Source organism: Thunnus thynnus, chromosome 2, assembly GCF_963924715.1.
Source record: "Thunnus thynnus chromosome 2, fThuThy2.1, whole genome shotgun sequence".
In the NCBI taxonomy this organism is placed as follows: domain Eukaryota; kingdom Metazoa; phylum Chordata; class Actinopteri; order Scombriformes; family Scombridae; genus Thunnus; species Thunnus thynnus.
Genome location: NC_089518.1, coordinates 15,237,580 through 15,257,335, shown reverse-complemented (window position 1 = coordinate 15,257,335; position 19,756 = coordinate 15,237,580). Strand labels below are relative to the sequence as shown.

Below are 19,756 nucleotides of genomic sequence, written 5' to 3'. Positions count from 1 at the left end.
AAGTAATTTTCCTGCACGCAATATCATATATTAAACCTTAATGTACACGGAGCAGCAGACAGCAAAGCTCTTATGTTAATATTGGTACCAAGACTGTCTGCAATGCTGTAATTTTTTTTACATTTGTACCACTTTTACAACACATCTTTAACATAATTTAAATACATATTGAATCATGGATATAATACAATCTACATACATCTGGTAGACAGTTATACAGTTGTATCATTAGGTCAGAGCATTTCAAAGTATGAGGTCCCATAGAGAATGCCTGAGGGGGAGCAACTTGGCCATAGACCCTCAGTGGTAAATTAAAAATAGGAAAGGCAGAAAAAAACATGGTATTCATAAGTGACCGCAATGGAGATGACTTCCCCCACAACAGTGCTCTTCAACAGGAAATTGTAAATTTTACTAATCAAGATCAGTTTACTCATCATGACCTTTCAGCCTATGAAAATAGTTGTACATTAAAATGTTTTTCATGGCTCTGGAGGCCTGGAAACCTAAAGACTTGTAATATTTAGAATGAATCCTGCATTACAAAGGAGCTGGGTCACAAACTCGGAGCATGAAGTTTGCATTATGGGAAGTGTAGATTCAGTGTTTTTATAGTTTAACTCATAAGGATTAAAAATCAGGAGCCTCTGCTGCATCGATTTTGAGCATCTGTCCCAACTTAATGGAAGAGCAACGCTAAATCACCAGAGTACCCTTTTCAGTGTGCTGTCAATCTATGACTGCAACTTTATTCAATGTAGAAAAAAAACATAATTTCAGCCAGGAAAAGTTTATTTTGAAATACGTTGTTCCAAACAGATCTTATGCATCCACATGAGGATTTAAAGCACCTGTCACGGGAGTCACCGTTGCTAGGTGAATTTACGAACTGAGTAACAAACATACAGGACTAGAAGATGATATTACTTCATGCATTCAATCACATCACAACAGATCTAAAAAAAAAAAAAAAGGTTGCATCTGTTTTACTCTCAGTTTTTACCATTATAAAGCCATAAATATATGAGATGTCCCTTTTATTACTCCATTATATTGCAACAAATGTCAGGTGGAATCATGGGAAACAAAGCAGATGTGTGTACTTGGAGGAACCTGAACAAAGCAGACTACTGTGGGCTGAAACCAGTGCAGGTGATATATGCAAAGGAGCCATGGATACAAACATCCCTTATTTTTCCTGAAGCTATTTCGGTACATAACTAATTTTAATGTTATTTAAGCACACTCTATAACAAAAATCCAAGAAAAATCCAAAATGTTTATAATACACATTATCATTCAGTAATGATTACATTGTCTGAACAATATAAGCAAATAAAAGTTTAGTGGTTTTCACAGGAGACACTCTTTGACCTTCTTCAAGTTCTTAGGCCTTTTTCAGACTCAGATCCACATTTGAGAAATGCATTTTGCCCCAGAACTGAAGCTCATTAAAACATAATGCTGCTCGTCAAATAGGCAGCCGTTAGAAATAGGAATATGACCCACTTTGGCTCCTGATTCATTGTCTCAGAAAAAAAAGTTTTACAGTACAAGAGACATGGGCATCTGGTCAGATAGTACTAGGCCTGTGTGTTCCCATTTTAAATGAGGGAGTCCACCCTGCAGAAGGCCAGAGGGACTGATGGGTCATTCCTGCCAGCCAGACAGAGGGACACAAGGTTGCAGGTTAAGGTGACTTCAGTCTTTCTTTGGGATTTATTAATCTGTTCCTGTTTTTCCTGTGCACATTCCTGTTCACTAATCAGATGGCCTGCTACTCTCTTGACAGGTTTCCATTCCTGTGGTCATGTTCACTGTTGACTCTGAGTGTGTGTCTGACGCGCAACTCGCTGAGGCAATATTGCTGTTAGATAGTTTGGATTTTGCTTGGACGGACTGAATAAGGTTGTCAAAACATGTGAGCTGCTTGACAAAACATGTTATTAACAGATCGTGGTGCGCCTTTTCCAGAGTGTGATTCAATCTTAGTGACAGAAAGACTGAAGCAGAGTCGTGAAGTTGATGTTTGGATGCCGACATTATGAAATGTAATGTGTTTTACAAGTCTGACCGCCATGGAAACACTGATGAGGCTGCTTTTAGACAATGATTAATGCTCATTGAGTAGTTTAATTTAACATTTATATATACAGGGTAGGTTGGCTGAGTATGCTGTACATGCTTGATCACTGCAATGCCCTGTTTACAGTGTCATATATATCTTTTATCATCTTGCAAATAATAAAATGTAGCAGTTACAATAATATGTGACAAAAATATATCTCAATGTTACTTTTTGCTTCTTATTACTGTAACACAGTTTTTGGATTCACTTTTAACCCTCGTGTTTTGTTGACATTGGCTTAACTTCCCCATTTTTGGATTCTCACAAATATTTTCTTCTTGTTGTCTGATCTTATTAAAACCAAATATGTGGAAAGATATTACAGTGTCAACCCTTCCCTTTGCCATAAACTGGGCTTGTACATTTGATAAAGATGACAATTATATGAAATTTAACATAAATCATTGTTATTGCACCAAATAAAGAAATATTTCATGTTTTATTTGATGTTTGATTTCTTTCTTTTGATTTATTTTGCCAAAAGCCATTTACAGACAAAGACCTGTACAATATGTGATTCTACATAATGAAGGTATACCTTGGTAGACCTTTTATTAACAAACTGCTGTAAATCGCCAATAACAGAAATTCTAGTAGACTCATTTAGGATTTGTGGGGGTTGTTCTGCATAAAAATGACTGTCAGTATCAGTCACAGATATAGAGCATATAAAAAACCATTGTACACAACCATGTTTTACAGCTGAGACCTCAAACAGAAGTAATGCAAACTTCTGAAACATATAAGCAATTCTCTCAAAATTAAGAAAAGTCATTAGAAATCAAGGTAACGAAACAATGTTAAGTATGGGCACTTGAGATATGCTTCTAGCTAAACTAAGATATCAATCATAATTGAAGCAAAGAATTGAGGAAGAAACGAGCCAAACTCAATGGAAAATTTTTCTGCCCTCAAATTCCAGCGAGTGTTTAGGCTGTAATGGACCATGAAGGGATGGATGAGTCACTCAGGGTCTCTCCCACTGACCTCTCTTTTGGCACTCTCATCACTGTAGAGAGGCTGCTCACTCCTATGTCACCCACTGGTATGAGAATGTTTGTGTATGTGTGTGTGTGTGTGTCTGAGCAATACAGTAGACCTGGGCACTGGACGTTATCTGACCCAGTGTTTATGAGAGACATGCTCGTCGTGTCCGCGAAGCAACCTTGGCGACATGGCCATTGGAACAGTGAGGTGATGTGTGTGTTTATCTACGTGGTGATAGCACAGTGGCCTTGTGTGCAGAGCTCTTATATATACAGACACACTCAAACGTCTACAGACAGAAATCCTCTCAGAAGTCCTCTCTGCAGCACTCTCAGCTGCTTGTCCACTTCTCTCTAAGATTTACAACTAAGCCAGATTTTTGAATCTCATTTGCTTTGCAAGTTTTCTAGTTCTCTTAAGGCTGCAAGAAACTCTCGTGACAGAAAAATGCTGCCTGCAACCTTCAAACTGTGTGCTGGCATCTCCTACCGGCATATGAGGAACATGACAGGTGAGTGAGAGACATTAAGAGGCATTGAGCACAGCCTTGGCCTAGTTTCCTCTCTGTTTTACATTAAGTTTAAAAATGCACATTTTTCTCAGTGGAGTTCTGCCCAGAGTCAGAATGGCTAAACGAATCAAAGAAGACTAAATAAGGCTAACAATTGCATGTTGTTTTATTTTCTTGTGATTTCCTTTCTTGTGATACACTGTATGTGTAATCAGTGGATTTAACATTGTAGTAACAGGGTGTTGTTTGTCTCCGTCTCCCAGGTTTGAGAAAGAATGCAATGGTGGCCATTCACCATGAGCTGAACAGACTGGCAGGTCCAGGCCCCAGTAAATGGATCAGCCAAGTCCGCCGACGAAGCTCCCTTCTCAGTGAGTTATTACACTGACTCACTTGAGTCAGTGTACGGATTCACACAGTGTTTCCATGGAGTAACAGACTTTATATGAGAGCTATGAAACTTCATAATATAAGAGTTTTTGGTTGAGAGGTAGACAGATATGTCAGGGTTTTTATGACATTGTTTTATGACATTTATTTCAGAAACATTGTTTTAGAAGTTTACTGATATGTTTTAGTTCCTTGCTGCTTTATTTTAAGGTTCTCGGATCGAGGAGGAGGAAGGGTACAACGAGGAGGAGATGTCCTATGTGAAGCAAGGTGAGGATGCACTGAAGAAGGCCATCAGCATCCTCAGCGAACAAGAGGGCTGGACCGTTGAAATTGTGGCTGTGAGTATCAAGACAGGACTCAAAAATCAGAATAATGATTCACTGAAGTATTAAATTATTCAACTTGTAAGAGACATATCCAACATATATTGTTTCAAATTTGAGAGATTACTGTACTTGTTTACACTCCTCTTTAGGCGAATGGAGACAAAGTCCTGAGTAAGATGTTGCCTGACATTGGTAAGGTGTTCAAGCTGGAGGTGATGTTGGAGCAGCACCCAGACAGTCTTTACGAAGAGCTTGTGGGAAACATGGAGCAAATGGGGGAGTGGAACCCAAATGTCAAACAGGTCAAGGTGAGAGAGAGGCAGCAGCAGGTGTCGGCATATGAATAGATTCTGCTACTTGAAATTCACTGTTACATCATTTCAGAAAGCCACATATGCAAAAAACAAACATATCAATGCAAGACAGTTGCTAAAATGTCATATTGGGATCCACCAGATCCTTCAAAAGATTGGCCAGGACACCATGGTTACCCATGAGGTGTCTGCAGAGACACCTGGCAACGTTGTGGGGCCAAGGGACTTTGTCAGCGTTCGCTGTGCCAAGCGTCGAGGCTCTTCCTGCTTCCTGGCTGGAATGTCCACTCAGCACCCGAAAATGCCTGAGCAGAGGGGTGTGGTGAGGTGAGTCAAAGGGAGTCACAGAATGAGAGAATAATTAACTTGTTATGGGATGTGCATGCATTCATGTATCTAAGGAGTAAATTAATCTGAGAAATCAATGGATACACACTCTTTATGTGCAATGGATGGATGATATAATGCAGTTTAAGCTGATGCTTAACACTGATTATTACATTTTCCAGAGCGGAGAATGGGCCCACCTGCATAGTTATGAAGCCCTGCGCTGAAGACCCAAATAAGACCAAGTTCACCTGGTTACTAAATATAGATCTAAAGGTAAATAAAAGCATTCTCTGCACTTCCTTTTCCACAGTTACTGCTCTGGTTTGCACTGAAATATATTCAGTTACACTGGCAGTAACTAAACATAAAATATATGTCATAATATTCCAATACTAAACATCATGATACTCAATCTAACACTGGCTTTGTCTTTGTCGTCTGCAGGGCTGGATCCCAAAGACAATCATAAACAAAGTGCTCTCTCAGACGCAGGTGGACTTTGCCAACCACCTCAGGCAAAGGATGGCTAATAACGTTTCTATGGAGATGGCTCATGCCTGCTGACACAAGATGCCTCTTGAGCTTTGGCACAGCAGTACACTCAGCAGCGGCAGAGGAGCAACCCCCTCTCATTTTAAAATAATATAAATCTGCTTTATCTGCTTAATTAAATAAGAAAATCCTGATGAAATTAAGGAGATCAGATGAAGATGATGCTTGTCTAAGATTTTAGGAAAATCTGAACACAGATCGTGGTTTCAATTGGAAAATGTATGTTTTTCTTGGCCATGTTAATAGAAAATCTGTCATGAGATTTTGACTCACCGACATCAGTCTTACACATTGTGTGCCATGATTGTTTCTGATCACTCCACTTTGCATTGGCAGACACACTGAGCCGGTAAAACATGTCATAAACTGCCTGTTGTTTCCATGTGATAACACCCCAGATAGTGTCCATCCCTCTGCTGTGAAATTGCACTTTTATTTCAGTGTTTTATTTATTGATATTGCACAGTTGCATTGCATTACAATGACTGCCAAGTGAATAAACAATTGCAATGCCATTGATATTTATGGTTTTATGCTTTTATTACGCTTTCAGAGAAGCAGAAAAGCAGTAAGGAGAATAATTACTCTGTCCTTTCCTGATGCATGAGAACTTCAATAAAAGTTCATAAAACATTTTATTTTGTCTTGCTTCACTGTTAAGATAAAGACATACTTACTTGCTTACACAGAGGAGAAAATACACAAGCAAAAAAAAATACAAATGAACAGAAAAACTTTTTGGAAACTGTACAGCGATTTCACAAATATTCCACTTCAACAGGGAGAAGATGGATGAATTTAAATGTTCTTTTTTAAACAGTGAAAAATAGAGCCCATAAAAAATGTCTTCCTGTTCCTTGATGGGTTTTCGGACTGACAGTTTGCCAGAGAGAGCAGGTGTTTGGCCATTCAGATGTGTGAGGAGCCCAGCAGCGAGCAGTTTGGTGTGAGCCAGCAGCACATTCCCTGAGATCAAGTAACAGTGGATTTTATCCCAAACAGGAAATCTGTTCATTGCCAGTTGTGTAACATTTTTCCTATTTTGTTTAGACTTGATCGATCCAAAATGTTTTGCAACAGCTCTTTTTCTTGGATGTAGTGCTGACTACAGGGACCAGGATTTTTTAAATTGAGGAGTGGAGGTCTCACTCTCTGTCGCACATGATTAAATTGGCTGCAAGATATTCAACAGCATTACCTCAAAATTATGTAATTATGTCATACTGCTAAAGCCTGAGGGAAGTTTCTGAGTTGAAATAGGAAGTGCGCTGACAATAACTTGTGAGCAGTGGTAGCCATTTTTCACTTTCTCCCATAAACTTTTTTGAGAATTCCCTTTTCAGTTGAGCCTGACTCCAGCGTGCCCTAAAAAACACAAACTTCAGCAGAATAGCTCTGAGTGCTGGCTTGACTAATGCAAAACAAACATTTTTTTTTCCTTGAAAGAATGTTCCAGAGGGTAATAATTGACATCTGCTTGAAATCCCTCAAATCTGAACATAAGCAGATGTGAGGAGAGTTGTAGACACTCAGAGATCTTGTTCCGTTATTTGTGTAATAAAAGGAGAGCAGAAATTCTGGGGTAGGAAAGGGAAAATTGTCCTGTGCAGATAAGTTGTGTAATAGGACCAGGAAGACAAAACAAGCTATCTGGCAGTCATATTGAATCCTTGGCACTGATGACAGCCTTGATTAAATCTTCTTCTTTTTTTTTTCTTTTTTTGCATCCAATATCCATCTGTGCGTCCTTGACTGAAATTCAACTCATACATCAGCTTTTTTTTTCTGTGTCAGGGAGAAATGTAGGAACATTCCTGCACTTTATGGGGGAAAAACAAGAATTGTAAAAACCTTGTCAGGGAATTCAGACAAAATAAAAAATCCCATAGCCTATTATAGAAGTTTTAATGAATTCACAATTATCTGTAAAAAAAAAAAAAAAAAACCCCAACAAAAACAAACAAGAAAAAAACAGAAAAAATATACTTTTCACTGTATTTTGTGTAAAGATATATCTGTGAGCTGCTATTATCTGTAGACTGAAAAGGAGGTCACAGCCTCCCTGCTCTCCGAGCCGGAGAGCGATGACGTAATGAGCCCAGAGTCCGACAGGAAACCACAATTCCCAAGATGCATTTGAAATTACCGTGGCCACTGGACGGGGGAAGGGAAGCTGAGATTGGAGGGAGAAACAATCAGAAACTGAGGTACTTTTAAATGCTTCACATCACATAATAATCTCAGACAGGCTACGACAGACATTGTTATGTAGGGTTTTTAATATATTTTAAAGACAAAAGCAGATTTATCCGCATGTTGCTGTCGCATTTGTGCACAGACTCCATCCCCCGTTGCAGTTCAATAGAGCTATAGCTAGCCCGTTAGTTAGCCGGACAGCTGGCTTTTCTTGTGTTAGCAGGCGGGTCTCAGCTACTTAACCGCACTTAATTTTCATGACATTAATCGTTTGACTGTGTAGCACAAAATGAGGCCAGCTTCATGCAGTATGTGAAGGCGTTGCAGTCTTTGGTTGGAGATGAAGCTGTAGCTGCGTCTTTGTGCCTGCGGGGTTGCTAGCTTGTTGGCTGCTACGGATAATGTTATCTAGGCGACGTCAGGCTGCTGCTGTAGATGTTACAGCAGACAACTGTCACTGTCAAATATGAACTTATCCTACATATTTTGTCATATTGTCATGACACACTGCTTCTACTATGCACTGATTGAATGCTACATGTTTTGCAATAGACCTTAACATTAAAGTGTCTTAAAATCTCCTCACTGGAAAAAAAAAAAATCCATTATAACCAAAGTCCTTCTTTGAAGATATTATGCAGGTGAAAGTACACACGTTTTAATTAGCAAAATACAGTGAAAGTATCAAATTTATATACCGTTTGAATATATTAATCTATAACAATGTATCATATTTAATGAACTCATATGTTTTGAATTGCAACCCTTAATTACTAAAGCACAGTAACTACAGCTGACAAATACATGAAGTGAATTGTAGAAATATAAAGTAGCATGACTCAAATGAAGTGTAAGTGCCTCAGATTCGTCCTACAATGAATTTAGGTTGTTTTGCCAATGGTGTCAAATTTGTGCTGTAAATCAAGTTCATAGCAGCATTTTTTTTTTTAAATTTTGAGATAGTTAAACACATATTTTGCTGTTTATGCATAGCCACAGATGTAAATTTGGATTTGTGTGTTGCTTCATTAAAACGTTTGTTAACTTTACTACATTTCTTGTCCTAGTTTTTCAGATATTGTGTACATATGACAGCCCTTCCTCAGGACTCTGACCATACAAGAACCCCATCCATGATCCACATCTCACCGGACACCTGCAGTTCTTACTCTGGACGTGTGTTGCAGTTTCATGTGAGGCTGAAGACATAACACAGCTCTGATGTATGTAGTAAATTAAACTGTACTGGTAGCTCTGAGTGCTCATTGGATTTGTCTTGAGTGCCAAAGTGATGAAGCGTCTTGGACGGGGAGAGCCCAGCCCTGAAAAGCAATGTCATTATCCAGCTTCTGTGCACCTCTGATGAGGCTGAGGAGTAAACCCAGTGGCCAAGCAGATCTGTGGAGGAGAGGAAGGAGGGAGGTTTCCAGGAAACGTGTATATTGATGGATAGCCATTTCCTCCAGTCAGCTCTTGTAGACTGATACCTGCACATTGCTCTCCGTGTACACACTCAAGGTTAGACTTTTGGAGTAGCCAACAAAACCAGGCTGCCGTCAAAACCACACAATCGTCGGTATCACACAGAAAAAAGAGAATATGATGTGTGCAACATGGATTTCTATTGCCAGTGACAGTTTTGTGAAATCAAACTGGTGACTGTGGACACTAGGTTCTCTGTGTATATGAGGAAAAAAAGAGGAAAAGCATAGATACTCGCAGTCACTACACATGTGCACTACAGAAACCATGGTGGTCCTTGCAGCAGCTCATCAGCCCATTTCAGTCCGTGATTTCAGAAGCCTTTAGAGGCCAGGATCAGGAACACGCTCGCCAGCCAACACACTCATATGCAATGGAAGAAGACATTGATGTCACATCCCACCCTGAGGTAATATTCTTTCATGTTTGGTCTTAAAGTTGTAAAATTTAATCTCATTAAAGTGTTCGGGTTTACAGCAATGTAACACCATTAAAGCAGCAAGCCGCACCTGCTGTGTAGGCGGACAAAATAAGAGTAGACGCTTTTTACTACTGTTGCCATATTGATGTAGTCACCCCCATAGAGAAATGTTCCCTTCCTGTGCTGCACTGTTGTTTAATGTTAAACAATTAAGAGCTCATCTGTTTAATCAGTTCTGTCACATGTGTTTAGGTCAACAGTTCCCCCTCTGCGTTAGCTGTAATCTCTGGTCTGGCTTGCTTGGCACGTTGCCATGGCGGCAGCTATTCCTCAGCTTGGTTTTCTAGCCGTAACATTACCTCCTGCTCCCTGGCCTCTATCCTTGTATATTGCTTCTTTTGTAAACAGTGGGATGAGTAGTGTATGTCTCATGTCTCATTGAATGCAGTGTAACTGGGAGGGCACAGTCTTCCTCAAAGGAAGTACACCCTTAAATTACCTAATTTCCAATGCTTAAATATATCAAAACAGGAAGTATGCTAGTAAAACAGAGAAGTGCAAATGTGCAACTTCTGGCATGTCTCTGAGAGTTTATTTGGCTTGTTTTGCTTTGTATTTTTTACAAGTTGATATTAGGAATTCCAGGACTTTAAAAAAATAGGAAAATAATGAGACATTCAGTGATCATGAATGACCTGTCTTACAGCAGTGAGAGCTGCACTATTTTTATATTGTGTGCATGTCATAAGCATCTGCCTTGTTGCTACCCTCTTCTTAGGGCCTGAACGGTTTGTCCCATGAATGTAAACCATTAGAGGAGATCACCAATGGACACTCCAACCATAAGCCTGTGAGTACAGCAAAAAAAATCACTTCTCATTGATGGGACATTTGTCTCACTTTCATTCATTGTAATTTTCTTTTCCCATCAAGCCTTTTTATCTAAAAACAGTTTAAACTTTTTTCATTTTTCTCTTCAGGTCATGAATGGACTGATTATCGGTCATAATGTCAAAGACAACACCAACGGCAGCGCACCGCTCAGATCCCTGCCGGTAGTTAAATTTCATTTTTAGTATCTCACTTTAACCACCGTGGTCCGGTCCCCCTTGCATGTAAGATAATCCTTTGTTTGGTAATTGTGCAGATTTCAGCACTGAAGCAGAATGGTCTTCTGCAGACACTGGCAGCCGGAGGGGACCAGCTGAAGCCTGCAGGTAACACACACATACTCTCACACAACCTCTCCTTTGTCTTGCATCCTCTTCCCAAAGGAATTTGTGAGTGTATCCTAGATACCAGGCAGCTGTTGCAGGTAAAACCTCCCTCAGGAGTGCAGGTTGCCTGCTTGGAGGAAGAGAAGGGTCTCAGTGGTGCTCTGGATGATGCAGGTCTGTTAGATAGGAAGGATTTATGACAGAGAATAAACTTGATGGGTGTCAGCCATTGCACCGTGGCCCCTTGGCAGAGTAGATGCTATTTGAGGGTTGAAGCCTGTGAGGTTTGTGCGTGTAAGAGTGCATTACACTGTTGAGTGAATTAGTTTAGTTTTCTTACCTCACCTTTGTGATTCTCTCTCCACAGAAGAAGATGTAGAGTTGGAAAAGGCCAGACAGGAGTGGGAAGCTCTGGAGAACATCCAACCAGGTCAGATACATCTGTCAGTTTCACCTGCTTGTATCAAGATGATGATGACTTTGATTGTGTTGTCTGTAATTTGTTGCTAAAATGTTTTTGGAAAAAATCCTCCAGCTCTCACAGAGGACTCAAACCCAACCCCGCTCATCTCCTTCAATGAAGCCCTGCAGTACTTCCAGACCACAGACCTCGGGGACTTGCTAGTAAGGAACGCTGCATACCATAAATCCTTAAACAAAAGCTGTTATCTAAGTGATGGCCAACTCTCGAATAAAAGCAGGGGGAGCAGTCTGTTGGAACAAATCAAGTCTGGCCCCTGATTAAGGAAAAGGTTCTCACTCTGTAAATTCTACTTTGTCGTTCTTTCTCAAGGTTAAGACACTTTCAGTGAATCTCAGCACTTGGTTCAGATGGTTCACAGTAAAAGCCATGTAGCTTAGGAGGTGAATGTAACTGGTGGCAGTATTTTAACATGAAACAGATGGAGGAAGTGTTGACTTGGCATTAACAGTGAACACTAGCAACAAATGAACACAGCAAACAGGAACAGATCAGAAAACTGTGATGGTTCTTGCTTAAATATAAAATGATAAAATGTGCTTATAAAATAGAGGAAATTAGGAATAAAGGTCTTTAATACAGGTCTGGATCACTGCTCAGTGAGTTAAAGAATTTACAGAATGTGGGTGAGAGAGGGAAAGACTTGCATCTAGTGTTGCCTCCTACAGCTGGAAAACTAGCGCCATGAAATGTGAAAGCGAAGTGAAAAAAGCATCATGTGGTCCTGTTGCTCAGTCCAGACATAAATAGAATAATTGGATTGAAACTGTGCTGTAGTTATCACGACTTCTACTCTATAGTGGTATTCTATTTTCATCCCCACCCCCACCTGCAGAAGAACATCCAGCCAACCATTCGCAGGACAGGACTCGCTGCAATCACACACTTCCTCTTTGGACCGCCACGACTGCACAGGGAACTCCTGGAGGAGAGGGATCTGGTCTTTGCCATCGCACAGTGTGAGTGTCTGTTTGCCGAGTTGGGTTGTGTAATCATCCCCACCAGGTGTAAAACTCATGAGTGTTTCCAGTAAACCACTGGTTTTTACTTTTTGCGTGTGTTTGTTGTCCATAGGCCATGTGGACAACAGCCAGACAGTCCACATGCGTGTTCTCCAGACCATTTATAAGAGGCTGCTTGGCAGCAGGCTGGACTGTCCTCGCTTTGGGACGCACTGGGAAAACATCGGCTTTCAGGGTAAAACACCTTCACACTCTTCACTTCGCTAGTGAAGTTCTGCTCTTAAATTTCATGATGTGAAAGGTTTTTAGTTGTTCATAACAAATTTCAATGCGGTACATGTCTCTAGAATATTAAATGTTGCTCTAAATAAATGTACTAATAAAGTGAAAGAAGGTTTCTGTGTGGTAGGTTAATGCTGCATCTATTTTAGAAAAAAAAATCTATATCCACGATTATTGACAGTATTCTCCCCAAACAGGGAAACACTATGACTGAATGCTTTCTCTCTTTTCTGGATTGTTTTTTTGTGCTTTAGGTACAGATCCAGCCACTGACCTCCGTGGCACTGGTTTCCTGGGACTGATGCATACTCTGTACTTTGTGATGGATCCAGAGACTCTACCATTGGCTAGAGACATCTACAAGTTATCACAACACCCTACACAGGTACCACCAGTTCATAATCAGCACACCCATCTAAGGCTGTACGCTCAGGCTAGAATCAGCATGCATGACTGCACACTTGTGTTGTCTCGTTTGAGATGCGTTTTAGAGCTGCAATGATAAGTCGATCGACAGAAAATTAATCAGCAACTATTTTGGCAATAGAATTATCGTTTTAGTCATTTTTTAAGCAAATATGTCAAAGATTTTCCGGTTTCAGCTTGTCATATGTGATGGTTTAATGCTTTTCTTCTTTGGGTTTTAGACTGTTGTTCAGACAAAATAAGACATTTACTGTAACATAAACTTAATCATTGACTCTGGGAAATTGTTTTCATTTTCACTATTTTCTGACATTTTATAGACAAAACGATTAATCAGTTAATCGAGAAAATAATTAGTAGATTAATCGATAATGAACATGATTGCTGCCCTAATGTGTTTTATCTTTATGTTCACTTTGAATGACTCATTCAGGGATTAGATTGATGCAGAGGGAACTAAAGTGAGGAAGAGAATTTCCCCTCAGGGATCAAATTAAGATGAGCATGTTTTAGGACTTGCCCTTGTAGCCTTTCTAAGTTCCCTCGTGTATTTATTCTGGTCTAGAACTTTCCATTCAGTGTGATGTCAATCAACATGACCCGCATCGCTCTGCAAGTACTCAGAGAGGAAGCCTTGTCCAAGTGAGTCACTAGTCCTCCGTTTTTGTTTTATGGCATCCTTACCTTCTGTTGTAGCATCAGACTGTATCACTTCACACCTACTCTCCTCTCTGCCTTTGCTCTTACCAGGGAGTGCAATCGTCGTCAGCAAGTGGTCGGTGTGTTGAATGAGTTCTACGTTGCCACGTATCTGCACCTGTACCAACTGTGGAAGACCCAACAGAAGACCATTGCTGACTCTGGCTTTGTACTAAAAGGTAAAGATAATTCACAATATCTCAGGAACGCCTTCAGGGAATTTCTTCAAATTTGGCACAAACATCCACTTGGATTCAAGGATGAACTGATCAGGTTTTGAGTGGTCAGAGTCACTGTGACCTCACAAAACTCATTTTTGGCCGTAACTCAAGAATTCATACACTAATTATGACAAAGTTTCACACAAATGTCTAATAGGATAAAATGATGACTGATGACATTTTATATCAAGAAGGTCAAAGGTCAACTTCAATGTGACATCATAATGTTTTGTAAAAACACTTCTGGCCATTATTCAACGCCATAACTCAGGAACAGAACGGGAGGTTGTGACAATATTTCACATTTGGTCGGATACTGAATGGGTGACACTAATCTTGGGTGTCCACCTTGAAACTGTGGTGATTGTTTAGATCTTCTGTGCTGCCGTGTTGAAGATGTGTGTGAAGCATCCACGTTTTAGAATTTGTAGCTTCTTTGCAGCAACATCCATATCTGAAGCATCGTCTACTGTCTATCACAATCAGCTTTTTTGGCCAAACATGTGAAGACATATAAAGAAAATACACTTAATACCTTTTATTAGATTCCTTCAAAGTCTTAACTGCAAATATTATGAGTCTGGACAGACATGGATGTAAACTGCAACTTGACTGGTTGGCAGATGCATACAACCGCGAGGTGGTATTTCCAGTTTTTTATTGCATTGCACTGGTGTGAAGTCATCGCTTGTATTGGTGTCACAGGCCTGCTACAGATTGTCTTCCCAACATGAGTCCCTCTGTTGGTGTGTTTTTCTAACCCTTCAGAAGTGGAGCTGTTTGCCAAAAAGAACCCCAAGCAGATGCTGCGCCGACTAGAGGTCTTCCTGAAAGAGAGGCGGGCAGGTGGAATCCCCCGTGGGACGTCGCCAGACCCTCAGGCCCAACAGCACTCTCCTAGCCTGGGCGAACGCAGGGCCAGAGCCGGGACGGGACAGGGAAGCAAGGGAAAGGAGATGCACTTCACAGGAGTGTGTGATCTACCGCCAGACATGGAGGGAGAGGCCAGACTCATCTAAGCTAGACTCTGTCTGTGTGTGTGTGTGTGTGTGCGCGCGTGTATGTATGTGTGTTTGTGTGAGTGAGTGAGTGCTCTTGGGTGTGTGTGAGCAATCCTGTTTGTGAGTGGCTTACTTTCAGAGAGCTAGAAGAAGAACCCACCAGACCCTGATCTAGGACCTGCTGTCTGAACTTATTCAAACATTTCGGCTCCTTCCACTGATGCTGGAGTGCTGCACTTTGATCAGACTAAGCTTGGGGGGTCTTTCAGAGTTATATGGTTTTTTTGGGTGGGGGGCGGGGGTTGTAATTAATTTACTTCTCTTAAGAGAGAACAGTCAAATTTAGAGCTGAAGCAGGTCAGAAACACAAGATGTCACAAAACACCAAGAAAGTGAATGTTTGCACTTTGCTGTGTGCATTTAGTAGCCAAATCAATAGCTGCCATGTTCTTGTGATTAGATTCTGCCTGCCTAGAAGTCCACGATGTACACGATATGTCTCTAGGATCTCTCAGCCAGGGTGTGTTAGCAATGCAGAGGCAGGAGCGTGGCATGGAACGGCTTTTTTTTTTTTTTTAAAAGGGTCGGTGTTCGCTCCTACTCCAAGAAACTGCTCCATCACACGAGCATGCTAACGACCTGTAATGCAGTGGAAGAGCGTCATCATCAGGCATATTATCAAACGCTCTGTTAACTTTAGGGTGGTTAGAAAAAAAAAAAAGTAACCAGTTTCAAGCCCCGCTATGGAGCAAACAAGAGCAGGTTTCCTCTCAGCATGAGTGGAGAGCCAGAGAGGTTACAGAATAATTTGAGCAGAGAGCAGAAATCACCAGTAGACGCCGTTCTCTCTTACAGATCAGGCTTCAAATGCAGGTTGCTTTGAAGGTCTGATCACTTTGCATTCTCTATTAGAGCATGAAAGAAGTAAATGTCGTGAAAGATGTAAAAAAATGTGCAAGAAAGGGCCCTCCTGTCCAGGTGTGCGGCAGCATAGCCAGTTGTTGGTGTCAGTTGACAGCGGTCTGATAGACTAGGTCCAGAGCTCCCTCTTAACACGGGGGGATATATTTTAAATAATTTTAAAAATAACTATTTTAGTCCTTTCCGAAGGGACAGCCGTCATAACTTCATAGTTATGTATAAAAGCACTTCAGAACTTTGTTATTAAACTGATGGCTGAGTGACCGTGAGAGGGAGTTTTAACACTGTTAAATTCCACCAGAACATCTGAAAAAGACTCGTGAACATTCTCAGCTTTTCGTGGTTAAAGCCAAGAAGATACTTCATAACAGAGTCTGTGTGCTTGGTGTGGTCCCGGCTTAAGTCGAAGGTCTGGTATGAGCTTTCTCTACATTCCGTTATAAAGCATGTGATTGTAATTTTTTTTTTTTTTTTGACCAGTTAAAAATTTATTCCAGTGTGTATGTGTGTGTGTGTGTGTGTGTGTGTGTGTGTAGGCTTGTGTGTGTGTGTGTGTGTGTGTGAGTATGTATGTGTGTGTGTGTGTGTGGTGAAATGAATGAGCTGATATTGATGAAGGGTGCCTCTCCTAGGAGATGTATGGTACAGTATGCAATCCCAGCTCTTACTCAATGATAATCAAAACAAATAGTGCTGTGTGACGATAGAAATCGTTTCTAACTTCAGGGTTTGTGCGTTTGTGCAAGCGAGTGTGTGTGAGTGTGTGTGTGTGTGTGCGTGCGTGTGTGTGTCGTATGACAGGAACTGACTACAGATGGGGTGCTTTCCTCTGCACACAATAAGCCAGCTTTACTAAGTACTTGATCCATCAAGCTGCAAAGACGGTACTTTTTTCCATTTCAAAACGGTACATAGAATTTCAGAGGACAAAATTTCTCCTAAAACAAAAAAACACATATTTTTGTTTGCTTTTTTTAAAAAAACAGATGTTGGTTCTGGACGCATCTGGTTTCAGCGGCTCTGTGGCCTAGAATGGGTATAGCTCCTCAGCAAAGCTGGTTCCTGCTTTGTGCTAATGTGAAACCGTCTCCCATCGTTGTAGTCTCAATCTGTAGCATGTTCAGGTAGCACTAGTACTGTAGCATCCTATAGCCTCCTCCTCTTCGTCAAGCTTGTTGATGTCACGTCTCAGTTACAGTCTGTAGTGTCAATGAGTGCGCAAACTGTTACTACTATAGCACATGCATTTCATCTTCGCATTAAGCCTCCATCAGTAGACACACGTTTAGGTGGCGCAGCTGTTGAACGTATGTTTTGGAGAGATGCGGGATGACGTGTTATTGAGCTCAACCTTGTCTTCTAAGAAGGTAACAGTAAAAACGGTGCCTACATCCAGTGGAGCCATGTGGGGTGGAGTGCTTTTTTTTTTTTTTTTTCCTTTCATTTGAGCTACAGTGCCACAGTGGACTTCCTCCATTCATGTAAGGCATTAAACAGAGTTGATGTGACCCCTAAAACATGCAGGCCTAAAGGATACATATTTTTAAAAAAAAATATATATATACAGGCATGTAAATTTTCAATGTCAACATCTACTCAGATAATTGCTCACACGCCATCTCCCTTCTCCACCGTATAACTTTGAGAAAAAATGAGCTGATGTAGTTTTGCCAATTGTTTGCGAGTGTTTTGATCGATCAGGAAAATTTGCACTGTTGTAGATATTTGATAGTATGTGTGACGTATGCAAGAGGAAACAGGCCATCTTCAATAGCCATAAATGTTCATTATCACCCACCTCATGAAACAGGCTTCGTGAAGTCAGACTCCCCCTCCTCGCTCTTGATAAAATTGCACCACAGATACGATCTCACATTTAGTTTTTATTCAATTTTAAACTGAGGAGCAGTACAGTGTATGTAAATCAGGAAGTTTGTATATAGAGAATTAATGATTGTAACTGTATGATTGTCTGTAGGGCATTATACTGAAACACATTGCTTACCTCAAGACTTAAGACAAATCTCTCCTTTCTCTCTCTCACCTGATGTGTGTTTGGCCTCTCAGTCAGACTCTTATCTTTTTACTTTTCCTTGTACTTAGGCCTTCTCTCATACCAATTGGATATGTTATATAATGTGTATATTCGACACCTGAAGCACTACGTAATAGCAAACTAACACAAAAAGCTGGTCAATGTTATGTGTATACTATTTAAAGACACATTATAGACACTATATAGGCCCACACACGCTCTGATGCACATCTGCAGATAAAGAAATCCTTTTTAAAATCAATCTATAATTGGCTGATGTTTACCATGTTGAAATGAGCTGGTTTTTTTGTGGCTTCAGTGATAGTACAGTATACTTTTGCTGTGTTTTAAGTGTTTGATGTCAGGAAAACACTCAAACAATCCAGTCTTTACAGCTACGGTCACAAACAAACAGTTCAATATATGATTGTAAAGATATAGGCTTGATTAGCAGCCATTATACTGTGTATGCTTTGACCTTGGTATATATTCAGTATCCAAACAAGGCCTGATTTATCCTCTCATATTACCAAAAGTTATATTTTCAGCAGTTGTAATAGATCATATTCTTATGCGTTGATCATCGATTTTGGAATCTCCTCAGTTGTGAAACCAGAACCAAGAGAGTTTAAAAAAACAGAAAAAAAAAAGAAAAGAAAAACGGGTTCTTGCAGGATGTCGGATGCTCTGAGAGGTGTGGTCTGAAGTTCTGCTTCCTACAGCAGCAGCTCGGCAAATACAATCACTTCTCTCAATATCCTGCGCTTTATATGAAGGTGTTTTACTGTTGCCATCGTCGTCATGTCCCTCAGAGCATTTTATGACTGTACCTTGATTGTAGAAGCCCTATTTTATATTGAGAGTTATTTCAGAATACAGTATGTGCTGTTGTACATTAAATGTATTGTATGGAGAAAGCTAAATAAATGCTGTTTAAAAACGACTGTGTTTCTCTATGGAATCACTGAATCCTCTGCAACTCTCTGTTATGAATAATTGTACTGGTGTGTACTGTGTCCCAGTTGCATACTGCATACTAATTCCATGCACTTAGTTTAGTAAGTATACTGTTTACAAATTACAAGAGTATAATTAAGTCAACTAACTGTTGTTTTCATTAAGATGTACTTTTGATCAATGGTTCAGTCTATAAAATGTCAGAAAATACTGAAAAATGCAAATATTCAGAGCTCAAGGTGTAATTTATTAAATTGCTAATTTTGACTGGAAACCAGTCCAAAAACCAGTGACTTTCTATTTAGAAGGACGTAAAACAGAAAGGAAGTAAATCCTCAAATTTGAGAAGCTTTTGAAACAAAGAATATTTGGCATTTTTGTTTGATAATTGACTTAAATGATTAATTATCAAAATAGTTGGTGATTTTCTGTAAGTTTAATAATCAATTAATCTACTGATCATTTCAGCACTATTGTCAATTAAATTTAACAGACAGCAAAATATTTTCTGAGATTTAATACTTATTTTTTTAAGATCTTACTATCTTCTCTCCTCCTTTAGAAATTAGTTTTATTTTTATTCCCCTTTTTCGTTCGTGTAGTGCATATTGTTGAACAATAACGTGTATCAGTAGTAGTGTTTCAGTTTGCATGCTCATTTCTTTTGAGTAACTTTATCTGATCACTTTTCCGGTATGAACACACCACATGTTAAACATTCACTTATGTAACCTGGAGTTGGGAAACATATGGTTTGTAGTAGGCCTCCAATCTAGCTGTTCTGTAGTTTAACCACTAGAGTGCACACTTTGATAGATCCACAACTAAAACAACCAAAGCTGTGAGCTAACATATTACAGTTTACAGGTGCTGCATAATTCACAGGTTGGTTTATGCAATAGTGAAGCTACTAC

The 19,756-nt window shown here is 40.0% G+C and overlaps 2 protein-coding genes across 4 annotated transcripts; both read left to right on the top strand.

The window, feature by feature from the left end:
* The first annotated feature begins 3,395 nt into the window (after positions 1–3,395).
* Positions 3,396–6,174, top strand: star (steroidogenic acute regulatory protein). Of its 2 annotated transcripts, XR_010930900.1 has the most exons (8): positions 3,396–3,626; positions 3,890–3,997; positions 4,227–4,357; positions 4,495–4,653; positions 4,802–4,986; positions 5,169–5,262; positions 5,434–6,068; positions 6,100–6,174. XR_010930900.1 is itself a non-coding variant. In XM_067605418.1 (7 exons), the coding sequence occupies exons 1-7, from the start codon at positions 3,563–3,565 to the stop codon at positions 5,551–5,553; spliced, it is 861 nt and encodes a 286-aa protein (XP_067461519.1). In that variant the 5' UTR covers positions 3,396–3,562; the 3' UTR covers positions 5,554–6,174. The 2 variants fall into 2 exon arrangements, 1 of the variants encoding a protein (XP_067461519.1); XM_067605418.1 differs by having other exon boundaries at positions 5,434–6,174.
* A 1,482-nt stretch (positions 6,175–7,656) lies between these two features.
* On the top strand, positions 7,657–18,828 carry elmod3 (ELMO/CED-12 domain containing 3). Of its 2 annotated transcripts, XR_010930899.1 has the most exons (14): positions 7,657–7,748; positions 8,805–9,628; positions 10,419–10,490; positions 10,621–10,695; positions 10,788–10,857; positions 11,225–11,287; positions 11,393–11,481; positions 12,174–12,297; positions 12,413–12,535; positions 12,837–12,967; positions 13,574–13,650; positions 13,759–13,886; positions 14,697–15,476; positions 15,557–18,828. XR_010930899.1 is itself a non-coding variant. In XM_067605401.1 (13 exons), the coding sequence occupies exons 2-13, from the start codon at positions 9,593–9,595 to the stop codon at positions 14,945–14,947; spliced, it is 1,239 nt and encodes a 412-aa protein (XP_067461502.1). In that variant the 5' UTR covers positions 7,657–7,748; positions 8,805–9,592; the 3' UTR covers positions 14,948–18,828. The 2 variants fall into 2 exon arrangements, 1 of the variants encoding a protein (XP_067461502.1); XM_067605401.1 differs by having other exon boundaries at positions 14,697–18,828.
* The last annotated feature ends 928 nt before the right edge of the window (positions 18,829–19,756 follow it).